The sequence below is a fragment of the Aulostomus chinensis genome, chromosome 17 (assembly GCF_037954235.1).
Source record: "Aulostomus chinensis isolate RoL2024-O1b breed Wild chromosome 17, RoL_Achi_v1.0, whole genome shotgun sequence".
In the NCBI taxonomy this organism is placed as follows: domain Eukaryota; kingdom Metazoa; phylum Chordata; class Actinopteri; order Syngnathiformes; family Aulostomidae; genus Aulostomus; species Aulostomus chinensis.
In genome coordinates, this window is record NC_141336.1 from 12,357,516 (window position 1) to 12,376,121 (window position 18,606).

Consider the following 18,606-nt stretch of genomic DNA (forward strand, 5'->3'; position numbering starts at 1 on the left):
GTCGAATGCTGAAACTGCAAGATGTGCAGCAAGGTGGTTTTGCTGACATGAAAGCCCTGCTTTTTTACTTTTTTCTCCTAACCCAAACCTGATTTTTTTTCTGATGCACTTAAAACAGCGGGAGCGCGCCACGTTGATTACACGGGTTACTTGTGTACTGTTGGAGACACTTTAAATTTTGAATCCTTTACACAGAGCGCAGTCCATGGAAATGCGACGCTTCTTGCCATATAAATGACTACCCAGAGTTTAAATATAGCCAAAGATTTGTATCTGTAGTGGACATTCCTTTGAATGGAAATTACAAATCAAAAGGCAAATAAAATCATATGATCACTAACACACACACACACACACACACACACACACACACACACACATACACCTTTCCTCCAACAAATTTGAGAATGTTCTTTGTGCGCTTCAGTACAGATGCGTCACAACGACATATGGATAATCAAGGCCGCTGATTGGTTTTCTGTGTCATGGCCTCATAATTATATGTGGATAACTGATACTGAGTGTTGGCTCCACTGCAGCTTCCTTAACAGATTAGTGACAGTCTGATGCTGATATGACTGCAAACTTTAATGGTTAAAAAAAAATCTCAGTCTGTTTCCATTCTACTGTGGGGTACGATATTTGTTTGTGAATTCATTTATTTATTTCGTTATTTACCGTTGTGATATAGCGGGAATGAAATTCAGGTGCATCCTTCAGAAATGTGAGCCCAGGGTGTGTATCCACTATGTCCTAAACAGATAAACACACAAAACAAATTGAAAGTTGCCACCTTTCTAAACAATTAAGTGTATTTTCTGATCTAAACGTATCAATATGTTATAAACCTGCAGTAGAGGAATGAAGTCCTCTTGCTCCAAGAAGTTACAGCCAGGTTTGGCAAGCAGGTAGATAAACCTGGATGCATCGTCATGGCAACTGTGCAACATTCTGGAGCGGGGAGGAGAGGAGAGGGTTAATATCATAACAAAGGTGTTGTATATCAGAGTGACAACAATTTCATGACCATCTTACTTCCTCCAGGTAGCGATGAAGGAGTGAACAGAGACAAAGCCGGTCCTCTCACCACCCGCTGCGTAGAACATGGGGGCCTTCCAGTAAAGTGGACTCCCACAAGCCTGAGTCGAAGAAACACTACGATTATCTGGAACTGCACTTCCTCACAGTGTTTCAGTGCTCACACTGCTTGGAATGTTAACCCTAACCCATGGTACACAGTATTAACCCAAATAAAATACAGATGCTAACATTTTCAACCATTATCACACTGCTGACCTTTGCGATCTTGCCCATCTCATAGATGTCAGCCTTCTCCTCCTCAAACTCAGTGAAGGCTGTTTCGATGGCAGCGATGGCGGTGTCATGGTTGGTTGGTGGACCCAGGGCAGGGAGCCCACGGGGGTAGTAGAACCTGGGAATGTTGACGGCAGGAGGTGGAGGAGGAGGGGTAACTATCACTGGAGCCGGAGGAGGGCTAGGTGAGCGCGGTGTGGGAGTGGGTGTGAGTGTGGCCAGGGCAGGGGCTGGTGGAGGTGTGCCTGGTTTCTTCTCTGGTTTGGACTGGACCTGAAATGACAGAGATCAAGAATGAGGATGGAAAAGAGGATTGTTTTGTTTTTGTTTTTGTTTTGTTTTTTGAGTTTTTGGTGTTATGCTTTTACATTATATCTGAATTTAAAATACAATTAAAGGGCCTCATTCATGAAGTGCTCTTACGTAAAATTTTGTTTGTTACACACAGAAGGACTTTTTTAGCCCTGAATTTAGTCTTACAGATAGGAAGCAGAACCTGACGGTTATTTGTAAGTCTTTACTCTTGGTATCTATCGTGTGTCTTTTGTAACCGGCAATTACAATATATTTCAAAGATTTACTAACTTAATTATGCTATCGTATAGTGAAAACACTGGTGAGCATGAACATTTTATCGATGTTGCTAATAGGGTTCAGGTTCATTAGAGTTGAAGAGGGTCAGGGAGCGGCCATATTGACTCGATTTGTTCGTGTCCAGTGCACAACTGGAGAAGTTTCTCTGGAGATTCTTTAATTTGAAGTGCCTGGGGGATCACAATGAGAAAAGGAGAAAGTATAAAATGTGATATTCATCTCTTGTGACAGACGTGGTCACTGTGGCTGTTCTTATTGATATCAATGATTATTCACAGCAACAAACATTACTACTCTCATGTTATGCACTGTGTTTCAGGCTTTAATACACACCAGGGAACAAGAGCAAAATAAATAGTTGTTGCAGCTTCAAGGGATCCACGGACAGTGTTTCCAGTGGGCAAGCCTCAAGTTCCATTTGTGGTTCATATACAATGTGCTGCACCTGAGGAAACCATCAGCTATCTGGCCAAGCGATTTTTTTTTTCTTTGTCAATGTTTGTTTAAAAGCGTTTCAGCAAGCTAAGGCGTTCATGTTTGCAAGGAGACATTGGCAGGAAATTTAATTTCATTGTTCAGGGTCTGGTGTTGTGTAACAGGTGGCTGTCTGACTGACCAGCGACACACCCTGTAACTATGCAGACTAATGGAATGGTATTTAGCTAAATTGATACAAAAAAGATGGAGTAAACGTGAGAAATTTAAAATATACAGACATAAAATTCTCCTTTATGGCTCAGATTTTTTCCCCTCATAAGTACAAGTTTTGTTATCCTTGCTGTATTTGAGAAAAATATCACAAATCTATTTATTTAAACTGAGTTTTTCCTGCTGTCCTCACCCATGAACAGCAAAAGTATCAAGGTTATCAGGCTATTTGAAACTGTATTTATAATAGTTTGAACACATCTATAAAAACACACTGATTCATTCAACCAACAAGGTGAGATGACATGAAATGAGAAGACATGACACCAGAATTTACTGAGACGCTCCAGCAGGAACTCCCTGGTGTCTGCTGTCCTCAGGGTGTGTGTGTATGTCTTTTTGGGGGTCGTCATACAGTGAGTATTGAGCAGGACAGCTGAAGCAAACCTCCCCCTCCTGCTCTCCCTCACAGCATTCATTTTATCACTCTATTCCTGCACCTCCTACCCTATTAATACCCTGCTGGTATCTGCCTCAGAATAGTTTGTCATGTCTGGCATGTGAGTCTGTGTGTGTGAGAGCAACAAGATGCATTTACTATCTGTGTGTGTATTCAATAGGATGCATCCATTAACTGATCTTGTGTCTAAATGTGAGCAAAAGAGAAGAGATGGGACGATCACGGGACAATGAGATATTTTGATTGCACTTTTTTTAACGTTTAATATGCATTACGCGTTTATTTTCCTCTCACATTCAAACCTGTCCATCCTGCTTGCACCAACTGACCTGTTGCTGCTGGAAGGACTTGAGTCTTTTCTTGAATCGTGACGGGAGGACAAAGTCACACCCCTTGGCCAAAAAGGCCAGCTCCCCCCTTAGATCAGGGTCCCGGCGCAACGAAGTCTCCTTGATCATCATGGTGGGGGCCGAGACACGTAACCCCCCACCAGTCACAGCCACAGGTGCGGCTACTGACACGTCGGCTACGGATGAACCGGCTCACCCGGCAACCCAACAACCAGTAAAAGGAAAAGACGTGGACTGTAATAAAGTAGTCTAATAACAGCTCAGATATCTAGTAACCAAAAAAACCTCAGGAAAGCGGAGGAGTATCCAGCATGTGTATGATCGCCCACAAAATGTCTTTTGGCAATCCAATTACAAAATCTCCAGATTCACTTGAATACACAAACTCCTAAAGCTCTGTCCTGTAATCCAGCAAAGAGATGTTCCTCCGGTGCCACTGTGCAGGCCAGGAGTCAGAACCATGGCACCGGGCCGGTTTATGGCCGATCACAGCACCAAACAGCAGTGTCTCTCTGGGGAAGAAGACATGCGGTGTCCCCCCGTCTGCTCCGGATGTATATATTTGGTGTAGTCTCACTGGTGCCTGCTGCTCCGCGCTGGGCTCTGACAAACTGCACTGAGAAACATGAGCCATGCCGGAGCACAAAACACACACACACACACACACACACACACACATATACGGAGAGCAAACCGGCTGTTCTGATTACTGGGGGGGGGGGGGGGGGGATGCACACTTGTTGCATATACGTGGAGTTTTTCTCTTCAGCCGTCACCTCTTAGTTTGCCAGTGGGAGGTCGCAACGCAAAATAACACTTAAGAGAATAACTTGTCTGTGGGCAGGAGGCTGGTGGCACTGTGAGAGTAGGCGGGACGAGATCCATTTTCCCTTCAACCCATGGAGATAATTTGGTGTTTTTGTGTGAAAACTCAATAACTCAATTCAATATTCAGTTCCTATGCACCTTTACAATGGCATGATTTACCTACTTCAACTTTCAAACTACCATCTTGTGCGATTTTAAATTAATGTGTTTTTTTTTTATTAATTTTGTGACTGCTTTTGTTTATTTAATTTAAATACATTGCCGTTTTTATCTTTAAGTCTAATTGTTGTTCATTAATTTTTCTTGTAGTTCGATGACTCTTGGGAAAGAGAGCTTAATAGATATTCAATTATAATGACATCAACAGAAAGAAAAAAAATCATCATATTAGATAGATAAACCGTTTTATCAAGTGCCATTTGACATATTGATCACTTAATTTATCCACTATTTCTGACTGACAACATGCCAGAAAACTCTAAAGGCACCACTTGAATTTACTTAACCAACAACGAGGTTGCGTTTTCATTCTTGTTTGTCTGTCAGCAGCAAAAAAAAAACAACTACCATGCAGATTATGAGGAAACCTGCTTGAGGAAGGAGAATGGGAAATGAGTGGGTGACATCACAAAAAATTGGGCGAAGGAATAAAAAAAAAATCTGTTTTACAGTCGGAAATTTCAGAATTCTTATTTTTTTTCATTTGTGTCTCTCAGCACTTGCAGACAATTAAAGCCAAGTTCAGACTAGACCAGTGAATGAGCATTATTCCGAAATAATCAAACTACAAAAATTAAGGTATTTCGAATTGTTGCAAACACAGTCTTGTGAAGCAAGCTTGGAAGTAAAACTAAACAAATGAACGTGCCCTTGATCAGATGTGGTAATCGTGCATCAATAGTGAATATCTACCAGGAGCCCAGAGTCTGCCCTTCCTCCCTGCTATGCCTAACAAGGCCAGTTCTCTTTCAGTGACAAGCAACACGAGTCTCAAGGCTGACAGCGCTAAGTGAGGGGATCCCTCGGGACCAGGAGGCTTCACTCCCTTTCAACTTTTCCAGCTTTCCAAGACTGAGACACTACTAAGAACCACCTATATCAATGGGGTTTTTTTTGGCTGTCATAGAAAATGACTTTTTTCAGAATCTTTTTTCGTGCATTAAACAGATTCCAATGTGGTTGTGTTTCGTAGCGCAAGATATGGCGAGTCTGGTGCCCTCTAGTGTTACGCTGGGCTCCAGGAGGATGGAGAAAGACAGTGAGGTAAAAATATATCACTGTCTTAGATGAAAACTTTCAGAAATAAAATGATTGGAGAAGTCATTTAGTAACGATCACTGAGTTCTTGCTATAAAAAAAAGCATTTAAATTGCTAGCTTTATCGGATTTGATGTGTCAATTTGAATGTTTCTCATGTATCTCTCAACATTATTTCTATGATGTAACATCGCTTCCCAGTGACATCTTTGCTCCTGCTGTCCTAATTTGAGTACAGATTTCACTGTGCAAACTTGGAAGTGCCCATATTGATGTGTGAGTAAAAGAATAACAGAGATATCTCAAGCTGGACATGGAAAAAATTCACAATGTGTCCATTCGTGTGTGTGTGTGTTGTGTGTATAAGTGACTTTCCAGATAAATAAGAAAGTAACCTTGGGTTTTAGGGTAACTCCTCTCAGCTCCCTGTACGCCCTGCTGAATTCTTTGGAACAACTGGACTCTGTATTGAAGCCAAGGTCACATACCAATCCCACACACACAAACACACACACATTATCTTTTCTTTCTTGCCAGCTCTTGCCCCTGTGCTGCAGGGGGAAAAATTATACAATCACTCAGTATCTCATGTCTAATAAACAAATGAGCAGGATGTGGTGAACCTTCACACCAGGCTCACACGCCATACTGAATCCTTAGCCCCTCCTACTTTCTTCTCAAGAGGCGCAGGATTCACAGTTCGATACCCGGCTCATATGTGTCCTTGAGCAAGCCGCTGAGGCCTCAGTCGCCAATGATGAAGGGAATGTGCATGAGGTAATATTTTAACGAGGTTTGAGGATCATTCAAAGTTAGTTCCTACCATTTCCTCTTCACCACTTCATCAACTGTAGCCATGCACTTGTTACTGTATCATAAATCTCAGTGTAAAGAATAAAACATATATAAACATATATATACATATATATGTTTATATGTGTGTGTGTGTGTGTATGTGTGTGTGTGTGTGTGTGTGTGTGAGTGAATATGTGTGTGTTTGCAAGTATAAGTGGGAGTGTTTGCGTGTGTAAAGGGAGCCAGAACAGATGCCACTGGGCAGCTGTGTGCTCTTTTCCTGGCTGACTGACAGTCGGTGTAATTCTGCTCTCTTGAGGCGCTTCGCTTGGTCCTAAAACCAGTTCACCTTCAAAAACACACATTCACACAAAATCGACACATCCAACTGGTGCCGCACAAAAATTACAACACGAGAATTTAACAAGCACTGAAACCTGTGAGGACGATGAGTTGCGATTGTACTCCGCTCTGGTATGTGAGGTACAGCTGCTGTAGCGACAGGAAAACAGCCAGCAGAAATAACTGTTTGCATCAGGAGGAATACATAGGTCAGCTATGTGTGGCTCAGTCCTGCGGCCCCCCAAAACTGTACCTGTCAACAGACTCTTTTCATGTTATTGTAAATTCATTATTAAAATCAATTAAACTATAGGCAACATCATTTTACTGCCTGCTATGAAACCCTTTCAAGTATTTTTCCAACATCTTTACAAGTCCAATCTCATTCAAGTTCAATTACGGAGAGACAAAGTACCTCTCAGTCTTTGAAGGACTACCAAATAATCTGTAACTTTACCGCCTGGTGTTCGTGCACCTCAGCTGATTGCAGAGTGGTTGCAGTTTATATTGGCGTTTGTCCAGACTCCTGAGGACTTTTCACTAAGACATTACTGACATTGACTCTTCAAATGGTGAGAAGCATGATCCCACCTCAAAACATTCTGATGTCACATTGAAGCTGACGTTTTGGATAAAAGCTGCAAAAAAAATTTCATCATTTCATGCTATTAGAATTTTTTTTGGGGGGGGGGGGGAATTCATCATCATTATTATTAACATATGAATTCTAGATGGATGGCCAGAAATGATTTTTGTGCAGGAAAAATGACCTTGACCACCAAACCTTTTCAGTTCATCCTTGTTTGCGGCAAATTCAAAGAATTCCATCAAGGCTTCCAGAGATATTCAGAATGGGACATGAGAAGGTGAGAATGAGGATGTATGGACAGAGGGACAACCTGAAATATAATGCCTCCGGGTTATGGCTGCGACCAGCCAAGATGCCAAACAAAGACCCAGAGATGCGGGGTGTCTGCTTGGATAATTAGATACCACCAATTTAGAGCAGAAGGCAGATTGCGTCGGTCAGCATTTGCCAGGCAGGGAGAGACCAATAAAACAGTTACATCATAGAGCACTGCTATTGCTTGATTTTGGCCATTCCTTTCTTTCTATTTGCAGCTCTCCCAACATAGATACACAATACAGACATACAGACATAATATAGACTCACAATAAAAAAATCAACGGCTGGATTTGAGTATTTGATGAAATCAGGACAAACAAATTATTCTGATTCATCATTCAGCTGGCAAGGTAGCGATTGGCTAATTCCCAAGATGGCATTGTGATTCAGACAGAGAAGGAAAAGGAACATGGTGAGAGGATCAGGGAAAAGAGGGCTGATGGACAATTAATAGGGGCGAATAGTCTGTACAACAAGTGTGTGTGTGTGTGTGTGTGTGTGTGTGTGTGTGTGTGTGTGTGTGTGTGTGTGTGTGTGTGTGTGTGTGCGTGTGTGTGTGTGCGTGTGTGTGACACCTATGCTTTTTCCTCCACCCACAGCAAAGATCTAATCCAACCCCACAGCTACAGGAACAGGTGAGTCAGCAGCCTTGATCAAATAAATGCATGATGGGAAGACCAGAGGAGCAGCTGTCCAACAACAACTGCCACATTTATCCAACTGTTACACACTGGATACAGAGACACACACACACACACACATACATGCTCTTTTAAAAGGTTTCATTAGCATACAAGAATTGATACGTGTTTGTCATTTGTCCTGGCATTTCATTTCCCGGCATGTGTGTGTGTGTGTGCGCGCGCGCCCATGTGTGCGCGTATACGCACGCATGGGTGTGATTTTATCCCTCAATGGTTCCAGTTAACAGGAACGGTTCCATCCAGTCTTTCAGAGAAACTGAATAGTGACAACATAACTTCCGAAACACACATACACACACACACACCTGCTCTATGAAATTCTCTGTCTGCTGTGTGTAAAATTATCTGTGTATAAATAGCAACTAATTTCATGTTTATTTCTGCTTCAGGCACTGGGCAAACTTCACACATGTATGGCTGCAAAGGTGACAACACACACTGGCTGATAATCGAGTCGTTGCTATTGTCATTGCTGTTCAGATTTGTTTCTTTTTTGAGACGTGATTAATAATGACACTAAAGTTCGATTATTATTTCTTTTTTGTTTTCCACGATAAATGTTTGGTCCTTTTTGTAGTAAGGGTGCTTAAATAGTACCATAAGATTTTTTTTGACCACAGGGACATATCAGTTTACAGCCTTAAAAGCCATACAAACACAAACGATCCAAAAAGTATCACTTCACCGTGACCATCAAATTATCACCTCAAACACTAAAAAATGATAATCAAATTTGCTAAAATAAATAAATAAATAAATAAAAATGAAGACGCGATTCTGACTCACAAAACTCAAGCAAACACTCAGATGATTTATCATCTAACCTCAGGCAAACCAACGAGAACATAAAAATATACTTTGCCGCGTGAGCTGGGCTAACGATTATTTTCATGACTGATGAGTGGATTTACTGTTTTCAAAGTTAATCCATCCATCTTTTTTTTGATTAATTAGTATTATTTTATTTCCCAGAGGGATGTGTTCAAATTGCCTCTGTCCGTCAAACACGCCAAACCACAAATACTCATTTTTTCTTATAATGGCTAAAAAGCAGATAACCCCAATATTTGACAGTGCGAATCCACTTATAACGGCACAATACTAATAACACTGCGAGTATGCTCAGCTCAGTAGAGAGGGGGTCTGGTTTCTTGAAAATGCTCCTTATTTAGTTGAGCTCAGCGAGCTGATTACAGCAGTGATTAATGGACGAAGTGTTTCTGTCCCAGTTAAATAATCGAGGTGTTATCTCTTGTTAGTCTTGTTTGAAGCATCAAGATCGCCCGGAGGACAGAGAGATGGGTGGAGAGGGATACTGACACCAGGAGCCCCTGATAGCCTCTTAATACCTTTGACTAGAAGGTGCTCAGCGCCAGAAAGTATGAAGTTTGCCAAGAGTTGTGTTTTGACAACATATTACTTGTGTTGAATGTGAAGACATTGTAGTAATGAGTTTGGAAGTTGTAGGAGAGTAGGGAGTGTGATGAATGGCTGAGCAGGTTTAAATCCATCTGTCCACTGGGAGAAACCATATTGTCTTGAATTGATAGATCAGATTTTTAAGAAAGCATGCAGGAGACTCATCTTGCTACCCTGCCCTGCTTCCAAGCCACACACACACACACACAGACACACAGACACACACACACACACACACACACAAACACACACACACACACACACACACACACACACACACACACACAAATATCATATCATATGATTGGGGTCAAATGAGGTCACCAGGGATGCTGATGATCTGATGCTGATGCTCTCGGTGGAACAGTTGTCCACTTTAATAGTTTCACTGATACTGAACTTGAGTGTCCTCTACATCAAACCATGTTGTTTTGCTCCTCTGGTATGTTTCCAAATGCACTGCGATCCCTGTGCCAAAAATTTATTAAAGAAGTTTGGTGTGTCTCGTCCACCAGGTCATTTAAGCATTCGAAAGGTGGATATTTTGAATAGTGTTTTTTTTTTTTTCCTATTTCATTTCCCGTACAATGACTTCACTAGGGATGGAAATCTAGAGCCGGTTCCAGTTGAGAACCAGCTCTGATTTGTCCAATCCATCTGAATCGTATGCCTCAGAGCTGTGCAGGTCCTTTTAGGGAGGCAGTTGTGCAATGCAACAGAGATGACGTCACATTTCCAACGAGAAGGGGTCATGGCGGACATCGAGAAATGTTCCAAAATGTGGATTCTAAGCTGGACCACAGCACAGGGGTGAGTTAACAGGTTCTTATTGAAAAAAGGTAACTGACATTTTTAAGAATACTGATTAACTGTGCAAAAAAGGTATGGGTATCTGTTGGCAGGATTACGTAAAATCTATCAGACACTTTTTAGTCTTCTCGTGATGTACAGAAACTAAATATATGTTAAGTGTTTGTTCTCTTGCGCCCCTTAGTGGCCTCAGGAAGTGCTATTTGCAATACTTTGCACACATTAGTTTACTTCTTCACATACAATCCGAATGTTATCAGGTTTCGCCTCCATTCACAAAGCATCACACTCCAACGTACACAGGGGTGCGAGGGACTGCACATGACTACTTGCAACTTTCTTTAGTTTGGGAACCAAGCAGGAAAGTGCCTTGCGTTGTCTGAGTAAAGAGAAAGGTGAATATCAAATTGTAAATAACCTTTGGAATGGGTTTAATGTTGTTGATACTCAACCCCAGCCTGATAGAGGAGTGGTTACATAAGTGTTTCTTATCCCTAAATAAATAATTCTTTTAATTTTAAGTCTAAAATTTCACAAACCAGACTTTTGTTCAAAGGGGTTCTGTGTGTTAGCCTGTGTTCTTGTGCATGTCATCTTATATTTTAATGGGTGTAATGTAAGGTTATCTTCAATAGTTACTGTGACCTCACTGCCAACTGGGACAAATAAAGTTTAAATTTGAACCTGATATACCATGAAATAAGAGACCCTCCCTCTGCAGCTCTGAGTATACACACACGCACACACACACGCACACACACTATGAAGCAACACATGCCAAATGCCATCCCCATGGTGATAACCCTTTCCCTCCAATGCAGGGTGGGAGTAATGGCCCCAGGGTTACCATGCCAACAGCAGGAAATGTAGTTCACATTGCTCCTCTATTCTTTATTCCCAGCCTCACTTCCTCTCGAGAGGCACGCACGCACACACACACACATTTAAACAAAGTTGCCTTGGGAACCTCCTCTGTAAACTGTGAGTCGATTTCAAATGTTGCTTGCGTAGATGAAGTGAATCCATGCTGGCTACGGTCTACCTCACATCCAACACTGAGGAGGACAACACGGGAACACAGAAAGACACAGCTGCACTTTCCGCCATTGGAAGCAGAAGCAGCAGCAGGTATCAGCCCAGAGTTCTGGTTACTGAAGCTTTACAGCATTCCCTGATACTTACTGTATTTTCACACATGACACTGAGACTCATACCTGACAATAATGTATATGAGATACCGGCTGATCTTCACTGGTAGTACATTTGGATATATTAAGAATCACTATGACATAATTTAATTGAAAAAATCTTTTTTCCATCTTAGCCTTCCCCTCAGTTTTTTTTAATTCACATTTTTTATGCTGTTTTAATTTGAACCTTGCTGGTTCTGCCTTCTATCGTTCACCGTTCCTGTTCAGTCTTTTTATGTGTTTTTATGTAAAGAATTTTGCAACATCTTTGTGAAAAGTGCCATATAAATAAAAGTTATTTTCATTAGCTTTATGATGATAATTCATGAATATACCAGAGAGCTGGTTTCCTTACTGTTGCCCTTAGCAACTATTTGCACAGTTCACTGCAGTTGCATTTAACGTTATCTAGGTTATTCTCTTGTGCCTGCACTCATGTACAGTATTTGGTTATTGGCACAATTAATTACTTTCACATTCTAATGGTTCCAAATATTATTCTCTCGCTGTTTAGTTAACTTAATTAACTCACTAGTGATAAAGGTTATTACAAATTTATCCTTGACATGAGCAAAATTAAGATTAACTACCTCAAGTATAGCATATCAATAATGTTATCTGTTTATTTGTAATCACTATCAGTGAGTTTTTCATAATGTCCATAATATTTTTCTGGAATAATTCCAAATTTGTCTTCACCCTGAAATGAAGGGTCTTGTTTTTAATTATTTTCTCATGAAAAATATGTCTAGCATTTGGAAGAACCAAATGCAATGCAGCATATTTTGAAAAGTAAGGCATACCTGCAAAATGTATTTTAAAACAACTACATAATACACACCTATAACAAAGGTTGATAAAAACGCAAATGATTTATGGTACAATAAATGTTTGCTGCAGGTTTATTTTAGTTACTTTTCCAACAATTTCAATTCTGCAGATGCTACAAACCAACATTGTTATGTACTACCACAGATCTGCCTCAATAATTGAGACACAGCATACTAATATGGCAAGATTTTCATGTTTTTATAAATTATTGTGCCACTTTGCTGCGTATTTCTGGGACAAGTGCCCAGCAAGAGAAAAACAAACTCCCACAGTGAGACGAGCAGCCTGTCAACAGGTAATGTAGAAAAACAACAAACTCCGCGCCTTCATAGGACAGCCTGGGATTTTATACTGGCTATCAAGACTGGCAATGCATTCCCATGGTTATTTTAGGATTAACAGTAAGAGGGCTAATCCTAAATCAACAGTCTCATCCCAGAAATGTAATGAGACAGATGTCACTGTCAGCTGATAAGATAAAACACATGCAGTGATGGATCTGATCAGCTTCTGTTTCCTCTCTCTGTTTAAAAACACAGGAAATGACTTTGGGAGGGAGAAATGTGTCGGCATGGAGGGACAGCTCGAGTCATTACCAGCATTTGCATCCTATCAACCAGAGGATGAGTGAGAACTGAATTGCTGCTGATAATCTTTACCTTAGTAAAAATGATTCATCTTGCACCACTTTTTCCTACCACCGCTCTTCTAGTTTCTCAACAAAGAGAAGATAAAAGCAATAAAGAACCTTCTTAGACATTAAAATTGACCCTTAGTTCTATTCTGTGTCAGTTCACCGATCTTCCTGTAGATGGTGCTACAGACTTTTTTCTAATCAAACAACAGGAGTGTAGGTTCTCTGCAAAAACACACACCACCCACTGGTACAGTAGAGGCTGACACTCGCTAGAGGGTAGCAGCTGTCTGCTTGTTATCACCACTGAACCGTCAAGCACTTCAGCCTCACATGTGACCTTGAATCTGACAGCCGGTGCTGGATTCTGCTGCCTGTACTTCTAGAACCTGAGATTCTCATGAAAATGGCACGCTTGTCAATAACAGATTCAGGATGAAACCGCATACTCATATATCATAACCTTAAAAAGTAGCAGATTTGCCACTCGTGATTCACTACAGAGACATTAAGTAAAATATATCTTTATTAAAAAGTTAAATAACGTGTTTTTAACTGCTCTAAATGTAAAAGAAGATCTGGATCAATAAATCATGAGTGTCTGCAGCTTTGCTTTCATTGCTTTGAAATGTAGGACATGTAAATATTTTCAAGGTAAACATCTTGATGTGCTTATCTAGATGGGAATATTTTCACTTTCACCCATCTACTAGAAGTCCAGGTTTGGCTGAGCTGTGTGAAAGGTGAGTTTGAGAGGGAAACAGATGATGGAGCCAGATAGGGAGACTGCGGGGAGTTAGGAGCAGGGTGGAGTTCTGGAACATTTGGCAGACTTTCAAAGTCCACACCAACCAGGACAACACATGGAAACAAACACAAACACACACACAAACAAACACACACACACACACACACACACACACACGCAAATGCATGTAGCCAGCCACACCCACAACAAACACTCCCCAATTGATCTTATTGTAAGAGCCCTTATCCCCCCACTTAGACAATCAGATAATACAGGTGGTATTCTTTGGAGAGAGGAGTCCCGCCCGCCACCAAGCTACTTCTTATAAACATTTTGTTGGTTTCCATGGTGACACAGAGGGAGGCTCGCAGTGTTACGGCGCAAAGCCTCCCGCTGAGTTAAAGCTTTTCTGATTAAAAAGCAACTTGCATAAAAGTCCAGATTCCAAGAAGCATCATTTTAAGTGTAACCCACTCCAGCAGAGCAAACTGAACTGGGAACAGCAGCTGGATAATATCCCAGCTTGCACTGGGAGTGGTAAAAGTCTTATGTCTATGAGTATTCGCACTAATATGACCCAGCCGAAACAGTTGAAGAAGTATTGCGCCACAGGAAAGATGTGCTTCTCATAAAACCCGAGTGTCTCTGCAACAGGAAGGAGACAAATAATGGTACTGACAAGAAAGCAAGCTGGAGTGTCCCAGTTTACTCCACAAGCACAACACCTACAACAACCAGAATTCACTGTGCTCCTTCTTGTCCAAGCTTCTCCCAGGTCGATCATAACAGAAAGAATCTGCTGTTCCGTCAATTGTTTTAAACAAAGAACAGAAGGAAAAGCCGGGAACAAAACACTGTCTGGTACAGGTGAGGCTGCAGTCTTCGTGTTAGGTTGTGATTGTAATAGTAGAACGTGTGGTGTAAAAAAATGTCCAAAATTGTGCGTACTATGACGGCAAGTGAGCAGGAAGCTCTGGCTGTAATCATGGAAGAAAGTTAAACATACATTTGATTAAAAAAGGATTAAAATGATTAAAATTTCCCTTCAATGATCTCTTCTGTGAGGGTGTGTGTCAACGGGCTGGGTGGTGAATGTTGCATTGTTCCAACCGTATTGGAAAACTTGTCTCACACAGCAACGCAGGCCCCACTCTTCAAGTGCACTGAATGCGTGTGTGTGTGTGTGTGTGTGTGTGTGTGTGTGTGTGTGTGTGCGCGCGCGTGCACAGTTATAAATGAATGCATTCATCTGTGTGCTTGTGCACCTAGGCTGAAATGGGCGTCTTTCCCCGCTTGGCTGAAGTTCCTGCTGTGACCTTATTTCCTGTGGAAGCAGCTGAGGAATGATGTCATCCTCCACGAAACCAGAATCAGCAACTGTACACTGTCGACCCCCCTTTAGTACCCCCATCCCCCAGCACCGTGCCTTTCTCTCTCTTTGTGTCAATCTCCATGTTTTTTTCTGCTTCTCTTCTCTAACTCAACATGAATTCCTCTTCTGTCTGAGTCAACCTGGCATCTAACAAAAACCTTCTCCCCCTCTGTATCGGCCAGACATTGATTTATTTCACCTTCCTGTCTTCCTGTTATGTCCTTACTTCCTATCACCATGCCTTTCTTTATCATGCCTTCAATCCTTCTTCAACGCTCCCAGTGCCAAAAAGTAGCAGGATTCTGTCATTGAGGTCAAAAGTTCACGTTTTCAAGTGGCTGAAACACATGGACAAGATAGAGCAACACATCCCTCCCTCAATGACAAAATGAAATATGCTTGAATTACCCAAGAGGGCCATTTCAATAGATACTTCATACAAAAAGTGTAATTTTCCTTTCAATGACTCACTGTTAAGACGTCTGTTTCCTCCCTGCACGACTTGAGGTGAGAATTCAGAAAATTCCAGCAACATATTTTTAGCTTGAAGCTTAAGGAGGGTGACTAACGACAGCAAAACTGTCCAAAAATGTCCATTTACATACACTCAAACGCATCATCCAGTATAATCTTCTTGACTGCGAGTGAGCCTAAACGAATTCAGCTAATGCTGAATTCATTCTTGGTCACACTAAACTCAAAGAGGTGGTTTGTTCTTAGTGCAAAATCAAAGTCTGGATTAGGGAAATTGTGGATTACCGTGGACAAAATGTTTGATAGTTTGTAAACAGACAATTTTTGGCTGTCTCATTTAGCTTCAAGCTAAATATACATGTCTGATTTTTTGTGAATACTGAGGTTGAGGACTCATGCAGGGGGAGGAAAACCTTGTCGTGGAGAGTACTCAACGGCAATTCACACTTCTTGAGTGAAATATCATTTTAACTCCTGAACGCTCTAATGAAGCTTGAGAAGATTACATCCACACTTCACCATTTCTCTCAGTTTCCATCCTCCATTGAGACTAAAACTATGTTTTTCTTGCTCAAAAACACAAAAAAAGGCCTCAGCAGTGTGTAAATCATAAGACACCTGCTTTGAGTTTCAGTGTGTACTGGGAAAAGTAAACTTTGGAAGAGAGGAGAGAGCTGAGTCTGTTAGGCACTTAAGAAGACAAGAGAATGCACAACATATTCAAGTTCATGGAAACGCATTTTGTCAAATGATGTGGCCGGACAAAGGTTAAATCGGAAAGTTGTGGCTTCGGCTTTGTCGAACAGGAACTTTCTCTGTGATCACTCACACTGATTGATACAGGGATGCAGCTGATTTCCATCATCATTTTGCTGGACAACATTACAAACGTAAAATATTGATATCCGTCCTCCCCCTAACCAAATATATGTGACTATAGGATGACACACGGATGCCCACAAAAGGTCCCATTTCCAAACTACCTCAGGTGCTTTGTCCACTGCAACTTTGACCTTGTGCACCAACATGACCTGTATTCCAAATTCATCTGCAGATGGTGGAAGCTACTTTGCTTAAGATTGTTCAGCGAAACATCAGGAGGGACAAACAAACAAGGGGTTCCACGCAACTTGAAAGCACTTTGCGTGTTGCATTCTTGCTGAAATGAATGAAGTTTCTAGTTTGATCTCTGACTCTCAAAAAAGTAAATCTACATACTTTTCAGATTTTTGGCCGGTACCAATACTATTACGGCACTCTTTGACTCTAATATTATATTTCTTACCAATTATCAGCTCTTTTCAATTTTATATGTACATTCCTGTCATGCACTTCACTAAAGGAAAATTAGAAATTATCCATAAATTCATCTGTAGACTTGTTACCTATCACAAGGCTCATATTATACATGTACGTTAACCAGATGAAAAAAAAAAAGGAACAGGGGGACCCTCCAGAACACCTTGAAACAAGCCTAAACTGGCCACTGCTATTTTAGCCTGGTAACAGAACATAGCAGTTGTCAAAGACACTCAAAGCAGCAGTAGGTGATGGCTTAATTAAGCCACGGGAATGGCAGCTCCGGATACAAGTAGGAGTGTATGAGCCTCTGTACATCATGTCATCAATCCCGTGTTGAACCCCCCTGAAACAAAAACATATAATCCAAAAATGGCCCAGGGAGATATGCTCTCAAATAACTCGTCTTATATTTCCCAATAAAAAAAAAGGGAAGAGAAATAAAGGCCGACCATAAGTGGAAGACCAGTGATCTGAAATAGTCCAGATATTCCACTGTACAACAGATTGAGTAGACTCCACTCACATACCCCCGCTGAGTTTGACTACTGTGGCCTTACCGCTGATTTATATCAGCTGGCTGCCATGTCTCCATGGAGATTAATGGGTCTAGTCTGACAGCTGCAGAAAGCCTTGTATTACTTTGTAAGCAGCAGAATCAACAATAAACACATGCACACACAGTCTCACACACATATACAGATGAGGATGCTACTGCCCGAGGCCAGCGACATCCCAAAGGGCTTAACAGAACTTCCCAGCAAAGCTAAAACAGTGCCAAGCGAAACAGCTAAAATCTGCAAGGTGAAGTGTGTAAGTGGTTCCAAATTGGAGTGCAAGGGCATTTTCTCACTAGTGTGTGAGGAGGCTTGCCTTGTTTACAGATTGATTGGCAGTTTAATGTGCAACTGAGGCCAGAGGGGCGGGGTTGGCACAAAGGAATATTAGCATAATTCCCAGAGTGTCAAAGTCTGTATTGAGTGTCAGAGAGCTATTCCGAAGCTCAGCTGTGACCCACAGTAGCACTGGGTCACTTTACTAGCGTGCCAACAAACAAACACACACACACACACGCGCGCACACAAACACACACACACGCACGCTTTCATTACCCAAAGCACACACAATTTATATGATAATGTTTATACACATAACATAAATGTGCATGCATGAAAAGACGTGCAACAAAGCCTTGATACACAAACGCACACAACGGCACATGCACGCACTGATACACACATAATGCAGGTCCATTTACACTGTGGCGACAGTGAGTCTGTTAGCAGGATTCCATAGTACTGAGGGGTAGACATATTTAGGTCGCTCTCACACCTAGATCTGCCAGGGGTGGAGGAGGTGGGAGGGTAATGATACAGTTAACACTCGGGGTGCCAACAGACGCCCAACACCCCCCCCCCCCCCCCTCCACACACACACACCAGGCCTTTCTCCCCCCCAACTGCTGTGCACCAATCAGCACCTCTCGTTGCATTACATTGCCCTCTACACAGCAACAACAGTTACTCAACACTCCCAAAATAACACAGCAGCCAATCACGGCACAGGAAAAGACAAGATGGTCAATATAGATAGACCAACTCCTTGACTGAAGGTGAATGAGGGAAGACAA

General features: G+C 41.6%; 1 protein-coding gene and 1 long non-coding RNA gene across 3 annotated transcripts in view; one reads left to right on the forward strand and one right to left on the reverse strand.

Annotated features, from left to right (window-relative positions):
- Positions 1-18,606, reverse strand: part of ppp2r3a (protein phosphatase 2, regulatory subunit B'', alpha) — a 66,496-nt gene that overhangs the window by 6,076 nt on the left and 41,814 nt on the right. For both annotated transcript variants that reach the window (XM_086182819.1, XM_086182820.1), the window contains exons 3-6: positions 1,297-1,587; positions 1,036-1,139; positions 849-951; positions 679-753 (exon numbers count right to left, since the gene is read on the reverse strand). In XM_086182819.1, the coding sequence (XP_086038945.1) occupies positions 679-753; positions 849-951; positions 1,036-1,139; positions 1,297-1,587 (573 nt within the window). The remainder of the gene's footprint in view (positions 1-678; positions 754-848; positions 952-1,035; positions 1,140-1,296; positions 1,588-18,606) is intronic.
- On the forward strand, positions 8,606-13,191 carry LOC147246316 (uncharacterized). The gene is made up of 3 exons (XR_015109898.1): positions 8,606-8,624; positions 11,440-11,556; positions 12,989-13,191. It is a non-coding gene; the product is annotated as an uncharacterized LOC147246316 (long non-coding RNA).